This window comes from Mixophyes fleayi, chromosome 6 (assembly GCF_038048845.1).
Source record: "Mixophyes fleayi isolate aMixFle1 chromosome 6, aMixFle1.hap1, whole genome shotgun sequence".
In the NCBI taxonomy this organism is placed as follows: Eukaryota; Metazoa; Chordata; class Amphibia; order Anura; family Limnodynastidae; genus Mixophyes; species Mixophyes fleayi.
In genome coordinates this window covers 34,587,680-34,607,277 of record NC_134407.1, presented here as the reverse complement: position 1 = coordinate 34,607,277, position 19,598 = coordinate 34,587,680, and the positions used below count along the sequence as shown (strand labels likewise).

General features: G+C 43.6%; 2 protein-coding genes across 2 annotated transcripts in view; both read right to left on the bottom strand.

Moving 5' to 3' along the window:
- The window catches only part of SEMA4G (semaphorin 4G), a 507,048-nt gene that overhangs the window by 284,545 nt on the left and 202,905 nt on the right, over positions 1 to 19,598 (bottom strand). The gene's annotated exons all lie outside the window — the stretch shown is intronic.
- Positions 2,501 to 19,467, bottom strand: TWNK (twinkle mtDNA helicase). The gene is made up of 5 exons (XM_075216254.1): positions 18,023 to 19,467; positions 7,822 to 8,062; positions 4,136 to 4,243; positions 3,520 to 3,661; positions 2,501 to 3,420 (listed from the first exon to the last, which is right to left on the bottom strand). Exons 1-5 carry the CDS (start codon positions 19,314 to 19,316, stop codon positions 3,190 to 3,192), a joined length of 2,016 nt encoding a protein of 671 aa, XP_075072355.1. The 5' UTR covers positions 19,317 to 19,467; the 3' UTR covers positions 2,501 to 3,189.

The following is a 19,598-nucleotide window of genomic DNA, read 5'->3' as shown; positions in this document are numbered from 1 at the left end:
TATCCTGTGAAATAATCACCCACTAAGGGCAGCCATATAAATGTTGTTCCTAGGTCCTACAATACAGTTGCTTATTTGACTATTGTTGAAAGATAAAAGGTTTACTAAAGATTAACTTGTGCTTCCAGATATCACTATCCATAGGACTGATCTCTACATCCACTGTAGCCAGATACCTCATCACCATCAGAGCTCTTGAGAATGAGCGTGATTTTTTAATTACGTCAATGCTTTTAAGTATTTTTTTTTAACAATTGAAGAAAGTTACAATTTCAGACAAACATGACAATACCAGTGTTACAGAACAGTCTTGTAGCAACATACAGTACCTACCTATATGCTTTAAATCCAAAAATACCTCTATGAAAAAAAAAACATTTGAGAAGACATTTTGTTTAGTTTTTCTTCTTTTTATTAGGGGAAAGGAATTTGGAAAATGTAGCAATGTCCTTCAAAGGCAGAGTTGGGTCCTGGCCAACTACACCCTTCTCACAGGTTAAAGGTTTGTTATTAAAGGATAACAAGATGGCAGACTAGGTCTTTCAAGACTTAGGGGTAAATTTATCAAGCTGCGGGTTTGAAAAAGTGGAGATGTTGCCTATAGCAACCAGTCAGATTCTAGCTGTCATTAGGTAAAATGTACTAAATAAATAACTAGAATCTGATTGGTTGCTATAGGCAACATCTACACTTTTTCAAACCTGCAGCTTGATAAATTTACCCCTTAGTGTAGGATAATATGCAACTATAAATTTAAGATAGAGGGCATAGCAAATAATGTAGGTAGTGGACAGTAAATCACAATTGTATTAATAAGCAATACCGCTCACCCGCAGTAGTCAATGATGGGCCCATGTACCTGAAGCACATTGAGGGATTACTTTCACTTGGTCAGATTAAACAATTCCAGGATTTACAAAATATAAAAGGCTATTTAGGATGTGGCAGTGTGTTGATAAAGATTGCTTTATTGCTAAAATTAGAGGTGGTCCAAAAGTGATCATTATCTCTAACCTCCTCTCCATTCACACTCCTGCCCGCTCCCTGCGCTCAGCCAATGATCGCCGCCTCTCCTCCACTCTGATCACCTCTTCCCACTCTAGAATCCAAGACTTCTCCCGCGCTGCCCCCCTTCACTGGAACGACCTCCCTCGCTCCATCCGTCTCTCACCCAACCTGTGCTCCTTCAAACGGGCACTTAAAACTCACCTGTTTCTTAAGGCCTACCAACCATCCACTTAACCTCTCATCTCTTCGGTTCCCCCCTTTGCCTCACTGGCTCTCTTCTGTGCCTGATTCTGTCCACCCTCCCTTAGGATGTAAGCTCGTATGAGCAGGGCCCTCTTTCCTCCTGTCTCCATACCTGTTCTTCCACTCCGTCTCTACTGTATTTGCCTGCCCGGAGTTTACGAAGTATTGGTATTTTATGTTTAATGTTCTCTACTGTTTTGCCCTGTATGGTCTACTGTTTGTACTGTGTACGGCGCTGCGGAAACCATGTGGCGCCTTACAAATAAACGATAATAATAATAATAATAATATCAGTCCTGATGAGAAATGCGGTTGTACAATCAGCTGTATTGGCCTGTGTGTGTATGAGTGTGTGTGTGTGTGTGTGTGTGTGTGTGTGTGTGTGTGTGTATCTTTTGACTGAAACAATAGGTTGTAATGGATCAAAACAGGATCGGCCCATGTGTGTCCATAATTCCTTCAAAGGGATTTACAGGATCGGGAACAAAGGTGTTATTCCATTATACAGGGTGGTCCATAAGTGTGGAAACATCCTTTTACAATTTTATAAAAATTAGAGTTGCATTCAATACGGCTGCCATACTGGCCACATACCCTAAATGTTTTCCACCACACCCAGATCATATGTGTAGACACTGGATTAATATTTCCTTATTAATTTCCATTTTAAAAGGGTGTTTCCACACTTATGAACCACTCTGTACTTAAGAGACATTTCAATGCATTCACTTGACATACTACACAGTGACGCAGTCTCTACAATATATTTTAAAATGTCTGTCCTACAGTTAACGCTCGTCTACTACCATACCCAAGGCGATTTTAAAGCCCTAAACCTACATTAGCCTCCATTATACCTCTATATGAATGTGATATTACATGATGCAAAATGTACATGGAGCAAAGAACAACATGGAAGACCTATGATAACCAGCTGACGGCTCCATAAGTCAAATGGTCTCTGCTGGAGGAGCAGGATCAAAGACAGGCTGGTGGAGAGGCCCATCTATGGGAACACATAGGGCTATATTCAGAGGAATGTTTAGCCAAGGTCTGTGCTTTGAAGCTTCTTATTTGCAAATATGAGTTGCTACTGTATGTGAATTATTTGTATACTAACAAATGGGTTACATGATACTATGGTTCAAACAGCTGTTACTACACACGGCTTTGTCTGTATATTGTGTATGTGTATATGTGTACATGTAACAATCAGGAACTCAGGTAACCGTCTACTCAAACACACGGATAAAAATCTCAACTTGCATTTTAATACCAAGTTTATATAAGTGCTATCTTATTAGCAACAATCTTCCAAAACTGGGAAGATAAAATATTACAAAAAATACATAGTATAGTCAACGATAAAGTCCAACTCAAATCAGGGACATCAAACGGCCAAAAAGGCAGAACAACACATCCCAGACAATCATTATCAGTAGTGTAGTCGTAGATTGAAGTGTTCACTCTGTAGCGTTCACCTGGCACAGGGCACTGCCCAGTTTGCCCAAAAACCTATTGAAATGTTACAAAACCATTAAGACAAATCCAGACAAAGGTGTTTTAGATTTTGTTGAGATAAAAGTGATCCCAGAAATGTTGCAGTCACACTTTCCTAATATTAACCCACGCTGGCTCTTCCTAAACAACATATAAAAAGTAAAGGAGTATAACACATGGCCTTCTAAGGCACAAATGGATGAATGTGTTAACTCAGAATTGACAGGTCCACAATTGTTTGAGATATAAAACTTCACAATCCTCGGAGAACGCTAGGCAGCCTGGGAGAACGTACGCCGTGTAATACAACAGGTCAGTCGTCTGAACCATTCTGAGAGGAGAGTTTCCCCGTGCCTGGACGTGTGTGTAAAGACGTCGTCACTCAAGTACAAATAGAACGAGTGAAATTAGCAGCAAAACAAAATGATTTCTCAAGTTTTATTTTTTGGAAGGAGTCTCCTCTGTCCCCTCATTCTCTTTGCTGAGTCTCTTCACTTTGGCCTTGCTCTTGGAAGAAGAAAAAGTCAGAGTAGACTTGTTGAATTCCAGGGAGAAAACCCCCACATCTCCGTCAAATCTGTTCTTAGCCAATTGTAGATGTCTCTTGCCCGGGCCGCTGGCCAGCTTCCTGTCCTGAAGGATGAGGACATTATCAGCCTCCTGGCTGGCCTGGTGTCAAGAGAAAAGAAATGCCTTGTAAATTGGCTTGTAAAATAAAACAAAACTAGTTTGACTACTAGCAAGGTATTGGATAGATAATAAACCTACTTTTGCAGAGCCAAAAATAGAAGATGTCTGCAACTCCTTGTCATCATCTTCTTTCCGCGGATGAATAACCAGAGTCACGTGACAGCCGCTATCTGTGGCAAATTTCCTGAAAGCCCCAATGATATAGTCCTGTACGGCAAACCTGAAAGCAACAAGTTCTTAAGTCAGTGGGAGTGAATGATTAGAGAAGCATTCTTACACTTCTGCTCTGTAGAATACATCCGTAACACGTTGTTTATGGAAAGTGCAACTGTGTAATGTACAAGTAGAGTAACATACAGCAATGTTATTATTCATAATGAGAAACAGGCAGGAAACACAACACCATGGACCTTTTGATTTGCTAAAGTGCATTTTGGAATGGAATACGATGCTGGATGTTTACAGCTGTATTCAGGTGAAAAGAATGTTTTCAATTCCAAAAGATCTTCCACCGGATTAGTAATAATACATATGAACTGGTCATAAAAAAAGATCTTTTCCTACCACAACAAACCTAGCTTCACGTACATGACTGTCAGTTTGAATGATTAATGGGGTGATAATTCATCTAAATACTACACATACTGTAAGCCAGACTTGTACGTGAACAACGTGACAATGAAACTTCTCTTACTTATCTGTAAACAAATGTTCCTGGCCCATCATGAACTGCAGATTATCAATGATCACGTGGTTAATGTCGTACATGTACGCGGCATGCTGCATGGTATCCAGCACAGACCTGTGGTGGGGAGGGAAAGGGGGAAACAAGCAGTAAATAAAAGCAGTTAGCATTGGTTATACACAGGAAGCCAGATGCAGCCAGGATAACGGAGCCAGATCTGAACTACATTACATAATGTTTATGAGAAGAATACTAGAAAGTAAGCTAAGTGGGGCTCACTATAAACCACAGTGGGCCTGTGACTAACATTAGTAATGACTGAGAGGCAGATCTCTAATGTCTCACTCTGTATAACCTTGTTCCCCTTTTAACAGCAAAGAAAGAGCTTTACTGTTACATTGTCGGAACCTGGGGTGGGGGAATGTTACATTAACTGGGGGAGGGATAATCCAAGGAACATGATTTCATTAGGAAGAGATGTATTGTGCAGGGTAGGGCAGGTATAGTTTGTTCTCTGCCAGTATCAGCCCCTGTTATGGAGATTTGTGAAATGTCAGTTAAGTCAACGACAGTTCTAATGTAATAAGTGACCAAGTGCACAATGACACCATCTATATTCTGTAATAGAATCTATTTGATATTCACTGAGTTCAAAGCTGCTCAGTCTACACTGAAATCTACACTGGTGGGTCATAAAATAAGATAAGAGACAAAGGGGAACTTAGATGCCCCTACAGTAAAAATATAAAGAAAGCAATTTTTTTTCTTTTAGCAGATACAACAGATTACAAGTGGCTAATGTAAGAGGACACTAAGGTTGAGTACACACTACAGTGTGTTCAGTCGATTATCAGGCCAATCAAATGATAAATGACCGTTTGGATTTAGTGTGTACGCTGCAGTGATGAACGATTTTCGCTCCAATGAACATCGTAACAAGTCTCGTCCAACGATCTCGTTCCAATCCTGCAGTGTGTATGTACTCACGACCGGCAGTGTCCATAGATCTCTATGGCGTGTGCAGAGTCACCATCTTTTCAGCAAATGGTTATGACAGATGAAGAGCACAGATCTGAAGGTAAATTGTGTAGGTGTGTGCACATGGATCTGCATTCTGATCAGGACATTTTTGTTTTTTAACTCGTTGGTAAAATCGTTAAAGATATCACAATTCTCTGTAGTGTGTACCCAGCCTCAGCCTGTGTGTGTAAAGCTGGGTACACACTACACTGTTTTCATCCAATAATCGGCTCAAACAGCCGACATACGACCTCTCGTTCAAAAGTCGGGTCAGTGTGTGCAGTGACACGATGGTCGAAAGTCTGCCCAAATGGACGATTGTCGCCTCATTTGGTTGGTCGTACCGTTTAATATTTTCCTTCCAATCTCGTGTCCGCTGTGTAGCGTGTATAAACTTCCGACTGATCCTACGAAATTACAGTCATTGCTCAGGACAACACGGCTGTAAAAAAATCGCTAAAGGGACGTCCGCTCTTCCCTTTATCGTCCTAAACAAGGCTAGTGTGTATGCAGTCCATGGACCGAGCGATCGGAACATCGATCGCATGTAAAATCGCTCGGCATAAAAAGTTGGTCGAAATTTCTGTAGTGTGTACCCAGCTTAAGGTTTGTAGTAACTAGCAGGGCCAAATGTGGGGCATTCCTGAAGGATGGATTTTTTTTAATTGATTCGGCTGTAAATGGGAAAAAATTAAAAGTGAGGGACCTGGGTCTTTTTTTCATTAGTGGGTTGGTGATGAGGGGTGGCTGGATGATGGACATATGACCCCATACAGACCCCAGTGATGTAAGTTTGACCCAGGGATGGAGTCACAGTTTTACCATGTTAGATGTATGGCAGCTGAATCCCATAAACCTGACCAAATAGTTCAATAAAATGATTCAGTAAAACTCGTCAGTATGTCACCGGTATACCTGGTTCTCCTTGTGAGTCATTAACATTATAAAATGAGCTACACCTAATATACATCGTAAGCAATATTAACAATTTTAAAATACCAGGACATTTATATAAAAATACATGTAAAATGTTACAGTATGTAAACAGCTTTTATTAAGCAGGGGATGACTTATTAAGCAGGAAGCATAATAAAAGTATACAGGACTATTCTACTTCATTGTACCTGTAAAATATTAGAACTGGGCATGACAACCATTATTCATATCCTGAAATATGATTTTAAAAGTCATGAAACTACACTTCCATTATAGTAGAACTGAAATACGCAGTTGTAGGTAGTGAGGTTCTACACACTATATGTATCTACACAATATAGAGTTGTCTCTACTGGGAGATTTTATATATATTTCCCAGTAGAAAGTGTGTATTATGTGACTGAAAAATATATATGAAATAACGGAGGTGTTTATATGTCCACCAAAGCTATTTTACCACTTTGCAGCAGCATGCCATAATAGTAGGGGGCTACTTCTCTAATTGAGCAGTCAGAGTGTGAATGGCAGGCTTGTAGCCTTGCTCTGTAGAAACACTGTGTTGATTAATGGGTTCATACAAAAGGGACAGAGCTAGTCATGTCACTGCATTTTAACTGATTTTACTGCAGTTTGAGGTTTTTGATCTGTATCTGACCCAAAAATGTGGCAAAGTGGTCTCAGCTGCCTGTGGAGGGGATAGAATACTTTAACATTTTATCGGGGCTGCAGCGGAATATCAGGGTAACTATATACACTGTATATTTCCTTCCACACATAGCTCTAGATTTAAATATTAGGGTCAGGGGTCCTTTAATGTTACCTTTTTAAGAGTCTTCACTTAAACTCTCTAAAACACATTTTTTTCAAGCTACAGTCATCAATGAATACTTATCACTTACAATGAAACTGCAGCAGTCCAGCTTCTTCTGCAGGCTTGTCTATTATCCAGCCTAACATTGCCTTGGCATTTCGTAGAAGGTCCCCTTTCTAATTATTTTGAAATCCACAGTAATGAGGGTAGCAGTCAACAAATGTACTGCTTGTCAATGCAAAGTTGTGCCAATTGCCGGACAAATATGCATAACAAGAGAAGGGATCCATATTTGTGGAGACTATAAATGACATGTCACAATGCCATTTTGATTGAATAACAGAGCTTACTAGGAGTGGAACAAGGCTAAATACAGTGTTATTTCTTAAGAAAAGCGAACCTCTCTCTATAGAAATGAGCCGGTATGAAAGTCAGATAGAGGAAATTCAATCCCCGTTTTTTGGTTTTAATTTGAACAAGCTTTTGATAAGAATGCAAGATCACCACACAGGTACCTCAATCCTGCAGAAAAATTAACATGTGCCCTTCACTTTACGGAGGCAGACATGTGGAATAAATACTTATAAGAATGCAGACTATCTATTCACTGGGAGCTAGCGACACCACTGAGACATAGGGGGCCACACAGCAAGGCTTCCTCTTGCCTCAGTGATGTCACAAGCTCCTAGCGAACTGATAAGCTGCATTTTCATGGGGGCGGAGCAAAGCTCACGCTGCAACCACTGTGCGTGGACAACGGGTACGATTTCTAATGTGAGTTTGCAATATGCTACTAAAGCAGCAAAACACAATCCTATTTGTGTAACTGGAGCAGCAGCATACAACATAGCTAGAAGTGGTTTCATAGTATGGCTCCAAGAGAAACCAGCCACCATCCACGCTTAAACTCACAGTTCTGGTGTCTTACTTTATATTTTGCTGTCCGTGGAAGGTCATGAAATACAGAGGCAGCTCTTCGAATCTATCCGCCCACTCGTCGTACTTGTCCAGCTGCTCCTCCAAGCGCTGCAGAGAGAACTGGGTCAGCATGATTTTTGCCAAGCGCACGTTGTTGAGCTCAAAACTCCCCCACATGGTGTTGATCCCTTGCATGCACAAGTCCAGGGCATATTCACTGATGAATGTTGTTTTTCCACTACCAGTTGGGCCTTGAAAGAAAACAGAACGTTAACAATAACAGGGTCAGTAATATACATCTGAGCGCATCACAGCTAAATATGACATCTGTACAGCGCCACCTAGTGATGAGACTTAACCCTGTACGAGATGGCAGGATTTCATCAGGTTTGGGCTCCCTCATATCCTACTGAATTATAAAAGAAAAGTAACAACTTGCGAACAAAATTAAATTTACTATAAAATTCAAACCTGAAAATTGTTACAATTCTAGAGTTGTCCATAGTTAGTGAATGCAAAAAGATGTGTATATATACATATAGCAATGTAACCAGTATTACAATAACATAAAGAAACATCTGTAAATAATATTATTATTACCATTTATTTATATGGCGCCATTAATTCCGCAGCGCTGTAAAGAGAACTCACTCACATCAGTCCCTGCCCCATTGGTGCTTACAGTCTAAATTCCCTAACACACACACACACACACACACACACACAGACACACACACAGACACACACACAGACACACACACAGACACACACACAGACACACACACAGACACACACACAGACTGACAGACTAGGGTCAATTTGTTAGCAGCCAATTAACCTACCAGTATGTTTTTGGAGTGTGGGAGGAAACCGGAGCACCCGGAGGAAACCCGTGCACACACAGGGAGAACATACAAACTCCACACAGCTAAGACCATGGTCGGCCTTAACTGTGTGGAGTTTGTCGGAACTCATGACCCCAGTTCTGTGAGGCAGAAGTGCTAACCACTTAGCCACCGTGCTGCCCCAATATCTGTATAAACAGCGAGTTCTGATGTCAACGCTTCAGTGAGCGTTAGAAAACGTTGTACAGCACAAGAAATAAGGCACTACCAGAAATGGCGGCCTCCCCTAAATGTAGGTAACTTTAAGTCAATCTCAGGTCCAGAGTCAGAGTATTTACAATCCACTCTCACAGTAATATGACCAAAGTGCTTCCTCTGACTCAGTAGGTTTACTAATCGGGTGTACATAATGATGAACAGTCAGCCTCTGTGCAATTTGTAATATATATGATCATTCTGATTATATGACAGTCACATACTAACGCTGTGCATAATTAAAATGACATTATAATCCAGCTCCATAACACATGGCTGTGCTAATAATGAGCATTATCAGATACTCATGCGATGGATATACAATGACTGATCCTATTGTGGAGCACGTGCTGTGATTCTGGTTATTAAAAAAAAATGAATAAAAGAAAAGAATCCGCATGACCCACATTGGTAATAATTACAGGGGAATAAAAAAGATAAGCTACTTTTACTGGCTCATTTACTGTGAACGTACATCAGGTTGGCTAACAATAAATAACTTGGATATTAGCACATTGGCTTACAAACCTCACTAGAAAGATAAGAATCCATGACGAATTCCTTAACTTCACACTAAAATGCTAAGTGTCATGCATTAAAATAATCATCAGCTATTTATATAGCGCCATTAATTCTGCAGAGAACTGGAGATTGTGTCCCAGGGAGTAGGGTAGCATCTAGTAAAGATACAGGTTTTGACAGAGTAATTATTTGAAGGCTGGGAGAGGGTCTGATCAGGAGTGGTAGGGAATTCCAAATGCAGCACAGGAGAAGTCTTGTAGGCAGGAGTAAGAGGTGGTTATCAGAGAGGAGGTGAGATGCAGGTCAGAAGTAGATCTAAGAGGGCGTGAGGGAGAGTATTGTCACATGAGCTGTATGAAGGGGTGGTGTAGGGGGCATTGTAGATGAGGGTAATAGGAATTGGATTCTGGAGGAGATAGGGAGCTAGTGTACAGATTTGTACAGTGGATGTGGAGCAGTGAGAAAGGAAGGTGAAGCTTGCAGCAGCATTTAGGAGGGGACAGATGGGAAAGGGGAATACCAGATAGGCGGATACAGCAGTTGAGGTGGGAGATGAGAGGATACAAAAGAACTAAAAAAAAAAAAAAAAAAAAGAGAGAGAAACAAAAAAATGATATTAATATTACCATCTGACGACCCACTTGACTCTAATTACTTAAAATCTACTTTTAAACCTCATTTAGACTTACATAGATTTACCTAGTGGACTCATTCACTCACACATATAGACAGTCACTTACATGATCTCGTCCTCACCTGCCTTTATCTCTATTTCTAACCTCACTAAACACTCAGGTTTCCTCTCTCAAGTCATCATTTGTATTTTTAAAAGTATATAACCTCTTAATTCAATCCACAATCAAAAGATAAAACTACCTGGCACTCATGTACAAAGTTCCACTACTAATAAATAAGGATTCCACGGCTAAAGTATCATGTCCGATTCATTTACAGCACGAGGTTCGGCTCAGGGAACTGTATCCCAAAAACTGGCATGTTGTGAGGGAGCCAAGTGCCTTGTATTCAATCACCAGAAACAGATCACTGAGTACAAACATACTTTTAAAAGGTGGTCTTTATTGGATCATTTGTACAATACATACATAGGACAAAAAGAATCGCAGCAAATAACCAAACAATTGGAGATTACTGGACTCATCTGCATGATATGATGAAGGCAGGAGCAGCCACTAGTCACTACTGACGTAAGTCGTTCTGTGTGTGGGAATCTACTACTATTTTCATACAGCTCTTAATTCCACAGGTTTATCAAAACCCGTCCGTACTCTCTCTTGTCTTAACCAGGCCACAGAACATCATAACCAAACATTCACATATGGTTTATATCAAGTTGCCCTTTCCACTCACTGGTGATACTGGTACTGCCAACTGCAACCTTGGCACAGCAAATATCCAAGTAAAACATATTCAAAATGCTCCAGGTCTGCTAACCCCCACCAGAGGAAGTCATTCATCATAAACACATTCTCAGTTTCTTCGCTTACATCCTTAACTAAGCAAAGCAGACCTTCTTTATAGCTTCTCATTTCCTCCTTGGCCACTAATGCTAAACATGCTCAGTACCTTCAACTTCATTAACACTAAGGTAGTCACACCCCACCAATCTCCCTGCTTGCGAACAGTTCTTACCAGTGACTTAGAGGGGAGAGGGGGGAAACTGCCTGGATATATTCTATCATTCTTTTTTCCCTATTCCCTGAAAACTATTATTTTTTTCTGCATCTACCTGCTGCCTTCCATAATGTAAGCCGTCTCCTACCCCTACAAACTCATAGCTACTTTGGCCTAAAGGACAGTGTGCTATCCTAGTTTCCATCACATACTTTATATTTTACATCATCAAAACACAAAAAGTGAGAAGAGTCAGGGCACTGAGGTAGGTGGTGTGACCATGATTAAATATTCCAATCTTTATTCATCAATGATTAAAATAATGTTCATCACCTCAACTGTGCACGTCCTCACTTGGAACACTCTCCTGCTATTTTGAATAGACAGCAGCAGTCTCTCAGCCGTCTCCTCCATCATGTACTTTCTACCTGAAACCTGGGGATGTATTTGATTCTGACCTGTCCTTCACTCCCCATTCCATAAGAAAACCATTAAATTCATGGTCTCATTATTTCCCATCTTGACAACTGTAACCCATTAATCACTGGCCGCCCAATAACCAAGGTGGCACTTCAACTTGCCCTGAAAGCGGCTATATGACTTATTATCTTCACTATTATATAAATGCCTATCATCCTCCCTAATAACCATATCCCCTTCTCATCTCCTTTATCCTCTCCTCCTACAGTTCCGACCTGCCCTTGCCAAACAGTCCTTCTTTAAGTCCATCATTTACACTCGGTCATCCATCACCGCCGCCTCCTTGCTACATTTAATCCCCCCACATCCCGTGCTCCCCCTCTCTGCCACTGACTTCACCTCCTTTTTCTCCTCTAAAATTGAGACCATCAGACTTGATATCTCCTCCTCGTCTCACCCTCAAGCCACCTTCATGGTTCCACCTTCCTCCAACAACCAACTCCGGCCCACCTTCTGCCCTACATTGAGCGATGAAGACCGCTCTCATTCTTTCCTCTCCCCCATCTACCTGCCAAATGGATCCCATCCCCTCTCACCTCCTTCGCTCTCCCCCCACTGCCTGCTTCCACCTTACACACCTCTTCAATATGTCACTCTACAGTGGCACTGTCCCCTCTTCCTTCAAACACGCACTTATCTCCCCCCATTCTTAAGAACCCCAACCTTGACCCCCACCTCTCTCACTAACTACCTCCCCATATCACATCTCCCCTTTGCCTCCAAACTACTCAAGCGTATTGTCTGCAACCGCCTCGCCAGTCACCTCTTGGTTATCTCCCTCTTCGACCTACTAAAATCTGGATTCCGCCCCCTCCTCTCTCCTGAAACCGCCCTGGCCAAAGTTACTTATGACCTCCTCTCTGCAAAATCCAGAGGTCACTTCTCGCTGCTCATTCTCTTGGACCTCACTGCGGCCTTTGACACTGTGGACCACCTCCTTCTGCAGACCCTGCTTTCTCTCTGCCACTGTCCTTACATGATTCACCCATACCTTGCCAACAACTCCTTCTTTATTTCCACTCCTGACTCATCCTCACCCCCCTCCGCCATCCCTGTTGGAGTCCCTCGGGGCTCTGTTCTCGGCCCTCTTCTTTTCTCACTGTACACTACCTCCCTGTGTGATCTAATCTTTTCCTTTGGTCACCAGTATCATCTTTACACCAATGACATTTAACTGTACATCTCTTCCCCTGAACCCCCCTCTCGTGTTTGTGACTGTCTTTCCACCCTTTCCTCCTGGATGTCTTCACTTTTTCTCACAATCAACATTTCTAAAACTGAACTCAATGTTTTTCCTCCTTCTAAATTTTCACCCCACCTCAGGGCCGGACTGGCCATCTGGCACTTCTGGCAAATGCCAGAAGGGCCGATGGCTATATGGGCCGGCCCGACTCCCCCTGTCTTCTTGGTGGCTGGAGGAACCAGCCACCTCTGCTGCGCGCTCCCCAGCTCCCTCCCCCGTTTTGCTGTGCAGCCAGTTACACTGGTGAGTTTGCTGTCTTTTTTAATTTGTTTTTTTTTTTTTACTGAAGACGGGGGGTGCCGCGATTTTCGGGGGGGGGGGGGGGGTGCCGCGATTTTCGGGGGGAAGGGGTGCCGCGATTTTCGGGCGGGGGTGCCCGCGATTTTCAGGGGGGGGTCGCGGGGGTGCCGCGATTTTTCGGGCGGGGGTGCCCGCGATTTTCAGGTGGTGAGAGCCAGGGAGTGCTGGGAAAGGGGGTGAGAGCCAGGGAGTGCTGGGAAAGGGGGTGAGAGCCAGGGGGTGCTGGGAAAGGGGGTGAGAGCTAGGGGGTGCGAGAGCCGGAGGGGGTGCTGGGAAAGGGGATGAGAGCCAGGGGGTGCTGGGAGAGGGGGTGAGAGAGCCGAAGGGGGTGCTGGGAGAGGGGGTGAGAGAGCCGAAGGGGGTGCTGGGAGAGGGGGTGAGAGAGCCGAAGGGGGTGCTGGGAGAGGGGGTGAGAGCCGAAGGGGGTGCTGGGAAAGGGGGTGCTGGGAGAGGGGGTGAGAGAGCCAGGGGGTGCTGGGAGAGGGGGTGTGAGAGCCGAAGGGGGTGAGAGAGCGGAAGGGGGTGCTGGGAAAGGGGGTGAGAGAGCTGAAGGGGGTGCTGGGAGAGGGGGTGAGAGAGCTGAAGGGGGTGCTGGGAGAGGGGGTGAGAGAGCGGAAGGGGGTGCTGGGAAAGGGGGTGAGAGCCAGGGGGTGCTGGGAGAGGGGGTGAGAGAGCCCAAGGGGGTGCTGGGAAAGGGGGTGAGAGAGCTGAAGGGGGTGCTGGGAGAGGGGGTGAGAGAGCGGAAGGGGGTGCTGGGAAAGGGGGTGAGAGCCAGGGGGTGCTGGGAGAGGGGGTGAGAGAGCCGAAGGGGGTGCTGGGAAAGGAGGTGAGAGAGCCGAAGGGGGTGAGAGAGCCAGGGTGGTAGGGGGTGCAGGAAGAGGAGTGAGAGAGCCGGGGGGTAGAGGGTGCAAGAAGACGTGTGAGAGAGCCAGGGGAGTAGGTGGTACAGGAAGATGTGTGAGAGCCAGCGGAGAAGGTGGTGCAGGGGGTTAAGTGAGAGGGACAAAGGAGAAGATGGTGCAGGGGCATAGGTAAAAGAAAGTGTAAAGGGAGAGACATCTTAAGAATGGGAATGTCAGGGATGCAGCCATCATAAAACACAAGTAGTAATGAAGAATGGAAATGCACAGAGGGGACAAGTGTTAAAAAAAATAAAAAATCAATCCTTCATACTCCATTCACTTATATTTTCTATACCCCCACTCCTAAATTTCTGCTTCGACCACTGCCCTCTATTCCTGCTCCCGACTGCCTGTGTGAGCTGACAGCTGCTGATCCCTCCTCGCCCAGCGCGCCCACTAGGAGAACAGAACACAGGATGCCATAATCAGGTAAGTTCATATATTTTCTCGTGTGCAATATGTTTTTAACCATCCTTTCTTGAACTGGGGACACTACAGCGTATCCAATAATGTTTAACACTATGTATTGCTCATTATTGCGCTGTAATGTTTTTTGCATATTTATCTGTACAGAGATTTTTAATTAAGAGGAAAAAACATTGCTTGTCATAAATTTTATCTGTAATTGTGTCAATATATCTATTTTTGTTTGCATTGTAAATGATGTATTAAGCTGCTCTTGGGACTCACACTCAGTATCTGATATGCTGTAGCAATTTTTATTTGTGAATGAGTTTTTATCTGAGCTTTACTAATGATTTGGGGGCACTACTATGCCATAATATGATTTGTGGGCACTTCTGCATGACCAAATATGAATTGAGGGTAATACTATGTGGCATAATATGACCTTGGGGCACTACAATGTGGCATAATATGAACTGGGCACACTACGGTGTGGCATCATATGAACTTCTGCCAAAGGCAAGTCTTTCATTGTTGAATATGACGGGAGCCCAAAGAAGTTGCTGTATCGGGGCCCAAAATTCCTCTTGTCAGCCCTGCCTGTGAGTCAAGGGGGTAGACGCCTCCAGGTAAATAATCTAAATGTTTCCTATCTAATCAAACTGATGGATCACATCCAATTATTTCTCACCCACCTCCTCTATCCCCCTTAATTTATATACTGTGTTATTTAAAATGAATAGAAAAGACGCATATCCAATTACTGTAGTAAAACAAAAATATTTTTCTCTGACATTTTGCTGTAGATGGAAATACTTTTAATGCGGCCGTGTGGATTCAACTGATCATTCAATAGTTATGTTTTTTTTAGATATATGTTAGTTTTATTTCATGTGGAATGATTCATGAAAATTCTGCCATTACTATTTAATTGAGGGAAAAGGGTACCTGTTACCTATATGTGTGTAAGTACTCTGTTCGTTGTTGCTATTTTGTGGGAGATTTGAAAAAAGCAAAACATTGTTTCCTACAGTGGCGTCTGTATAATTGGTGGTATTGCTGTAGTATGGGGTGGCGTGCTGGTGGCAGTGTTGTAGTGTGTTTGGTGCTTAGTATTGCTAATAAGTAGGAGAGGGTATTGCTATAATGTGGGGGTGATGCTGGATACTGTAATGTGAGGGGTGATGCTGGACGCTGTAATGTGGGGGGTCATGCTGGATGCTGTAATGTGGGGGGTGATGCCGGTTGCTGTAATGTGGGGATGATTGATGTAGTATGAGTGTGTGTGGGGGGTTATTTATTGCTGTAATTTGGGTACTAATAATGTATTGTCATGGTGTTTATTGATGTAATTGGGGTGCTAATAATGTAATGTTGAGGGTCATTAGGAGAAATAAATACCCCCCCCCCCCCACACACTCATACTACATCATGTTGTACTGCGCCAGCATCAGTGTGCAACAATATAGTGCATGGAGCCCACAACACGTGGGCCTGTGTGCTTTAAATGCCAGGGCTGATTTTTAGTCCCAGTCCGGCCCTGCCCCACCTTGATCTCTCCATCACCATTAATAACACTACCATCTCTTTTGTTCCCCAACTCCGCTGCCTGGGAATCACCCTCAACTCTTCCCTTTCTTTTGCCCCCCCCCCCCTTTTAATCCCTTGCCCAATCCTGTCACTTACAACTACAGAATATTGCCCACATCCGGCACTTCCTTTCTCAGTATACACCAAAACCATTATCCACCCATTTCCCGTCTCGATTACTGTAACCTTCTCCTCACTCCCATCTCGCCCCTCTTCATTCTAGTCTCAATGAGGCTTCAAGGATTACCGTATTTTTCGCTCCATAAGACGCACTTTTCCCCCAAAAAAAAGTGGGGAAAAAAGTGTGTGCGTCTTATGGAGTGAATACTGCAGAAACTCTCCGTTGAAACACTATTTTGATTCAATCCGGCACCCTTAGACCGGAAGTGGAGAGGTTTGCGTTCCACTGTGGAACGCAGTGTATCTGCAGATCTCCGTTTTGACGAGCTTGAACGCTGTGATCATCCCGCCCGTTCTGAAGGAGGACACTCGATCCCGCTCTTCTTTTGCCAGGCTGCATTCTCACGCATCTACAATCATATTTAGCGTGAGTCCATGTTTGACATTTACACCCGGAACACGGTCTTATTTTCTGATGCATTTGTATGTGTTTTTATGTTTTTATTTGTGTATCTCTGGTCTGTATGGCCATTTTGTTCAGCCATTAAATTTTAGATTATTACCTTTCCCTATTTCCAGTCATTTATGGGACATTCCCATTATCCCCCACTCTGTTACTATTCTAGTATAATTTTCATTCGTGTTGCATTTTTGATTATTGCATCCTATCCATCCGATTTAGTTTATAGTTTTTTTCATATTGCAAATCCGCTGACTGCCACCCCCCCCCCCCTTTTCTCTTTCCCTTTCCTTTTGAGGTTTTATCCCAAGCAAGTGTGGACATATTGAGACTTTCTGATTTGAGCTCCAACTGCCATTTCAGAGACCTATTCATGTGAACCACATGCTAGAATTCAAGACTTCTCCCGTGCTGCCCCCCCCCACTGGAATGACCTCCCTCGCTCCATCCGTCTGTCCCCCAATCTGAGCAACTTCAAATGGGCACTCAAAAGCTATCTATTCCTCAAAGCCTACCAGCCATCCACCTAATCTTCACCATCCTTGTTCTCCTCACCTGCCTGTTCACGCTCCTCTTGCGCTTGATCTCCTCCACCAACTCCTCTAATGCCTGATGTGTTTCCCCTCCCTTTAGTATGTAAGCTCTTATGAGCAGGGCTCTCTTCCCTTCTGTCTCAATACCATTTCTTCATCTCCAACGTCACTGTACTTGCTTTGTTTGGAGCTTATAGTTTTGGTTTTACTAGTTTTTCTCTGTATTGTTGTACCCTGTATGGTTTACTGTATTTTATTTTGTACGGCGCTATAGAAACCTTGTGGCGCCATATAAATAAAGAATAAAAATCTCCAAAGCTTCTCCAGTGCTGCAGCTATACTTTATATGAGGTAATGTATAACAATCAGGCTAGCCTTAAAAATTGTAAGTGTAACACAAAAATATGTATTTTAAGGAAAATATATCGGCTTCCCTAGGCACTACTCTATTATATCACTTAATTTAGTAGATAGTACCATCTCCTCACACCTAGACCTGCCCTGTACCTCTTATTTACCTACAGCAGTCCCACTTCACCGTCCATTTATAAACAGCTCTTTATATAGCGCCTACATATTACACAGCACTGTACAGAGAATCAGTCCCTGCCCTGGTGGAACCTACAATGAACACGCCTTTACTGTACTCAGTCCACATTGGACAGCTCCTCTCCAGCTGCAAGCAGGCACACATGTAGATATGTGCAATTCTGCATATGCGTGTAGCTGGTTATGTGGGCATGCACAGTGCAAATTTGCGGATTTTACACTATGCAAGCAGGGCTTACTTCCAACTCTGCATCAGCCACTGTGTATAATATTATGCTTTACATCTGTGTATCTGCATTTTATTTATGCAAGTTACATGAAAAATGATCTGATAACTATATTTGTGCTGAGGAATAGATTAAATATTACGTTTACCTGTAAATATTGTCAGTTCTCCTTTCCTGTGCCCCTTAAGTAGTTTATTCAATTCAGGGAATCTGGCCCATTTCACTCCAGCGACTTGTTCTAGATTTTCCAGCTGACCAAATACTTCATCCCTCAGCTGACGAAATGAAATAATAGATTTGTGGCTAGCTGGGAGAGAAGCCTTGAGAATTTTATTTAAGTTAAGCCCAAGATTTAATGCCTGCAAGGGGTTAGGTTGTTTGTCCCCTGGGCGTAAAAGTGAGCATCTCTTAATGTTTAGTTTTCGAGAAAACGATTTGGAAGCTTCCCAGGCACGAAGGTCGTCACCAAGCCACAGGGTGATGCGTTTAAACTGCTCAAGATATGGCAACAGAACAGGGGGCAAACAACTTATTCCACGTGGCAACGACACCGTTGTTACACCTGTTGCTTGGTGCACAGCTAAACTATCCACTTCCCTACTGGTGATCACCACTTCTGTATCCTTCTTGCCCGGTACGATGAGCCCAAATAAATTTTGGTACCGAGAAGGCCTAGGGTAAATGGTTTCAACGTAGTTGACAGTGTCCTCCTGGCACTCAGCCGATAACAACTTTAAACCATTCATGGAAGAATCCCTTTGGCTGTACCATGGAAACACTAAGCTTTTGGTCGGTTGGAAACACTTTACACCAAACTTCTTCAGTGTATTGTTGTTAATTTTAGAGATGCTGAACATGGCTTTAATTAGCTGGACATCCTCCTCCTCCATATCATGAAACCAAACAGCTCTGTTCCAGATTCTGCTGACCTCCAGGTCACACAATTGTCTTTCTCCATCCTCAGTGTCACTGTCCTCCAGGTAGCTGGCCATGGTATCGGGGCTCAGGAAGGCGCACCCCTCTTTGATAAGCAGCTCCATGCTGTCCTGGAATTCCTCCCAGGTGCCCTCTAGCAATGTATCCTTGCACAGAAAGCGCCCAGTGGTCTTGTCAATGAAGAGTCTGTTGTCCTTGTTGGGGGTGAAGGGGCTGGGGACATGGAGGCAGCTGTAGCCATCGTGGAAGGAGATGTTGTTTGTCCGGAGGTACTGCCGGATTTCTGTCACGGTCACTGGGGCAGAAGAAGAGTCCAGGCTGGATAAAAGGTCCTTCTTGAAATGTCTGCGGGAAAACCCTGCAAGAGCCAGATCCCCCTTACAGGCGGCGCCATAGTCCAGCCTGGCCTGTCTCCTGGCACCCGGGAAGAGCCGGTGTCCTCTGGCCGGGAGAGGTCCCCCAGGAACCAGCCTGTAGAATAAGCGCATCATCCTGTAGGGCGACATGTCCGCAGCTCAGCGCGCTGCACCCAGGGTCAGGCCGGCTCTGTCATAACATTACACATGTGTCTACCCAGGGCGCCGCCATGACACCTGTGACATGACCCACATTGGCGCCCAGATATAACTTCCGGTCACCCCGGAAGGTAAACAACCGCGTGAGAGTGGTTGCGGCTAAGGAATACGTGGGAGACTTCTAGTTACGTACATATCAGTATATAACCAGTGTATGTTATGTACACAGAGATGTGCCGTAATGTTCTTTACTTGTTATTCTATCTTATATGG

What these genes read in the sequence shown, in the direction of transcription:
- TWNK (XM_075216254.1), bottom strand. Translation starts at nt 19,316, where the DNA reads ATGTCGCCCTACAGGATGATGCGCTTATTCTACAGGCTGGTTCCTGGG. An exon ending in AGAACTGACAATATTTACAG is followed by an intron (nt 8,063 to 18,022) that starts GTAAACGTAATA and finishes TTTTCTTTCAAG; the next exon opens with GCCCAACTGGTAGTGGAAAA. An exon ending in CTATTTTTGGCTCTGCAAAA is followed by an intron (nt 3,421 to 3,519) that starts GTAGGTTTATTA and finishes TCTTGACACCAG; the next exon opens with GCCAGCCAGGAGGCTGATAA.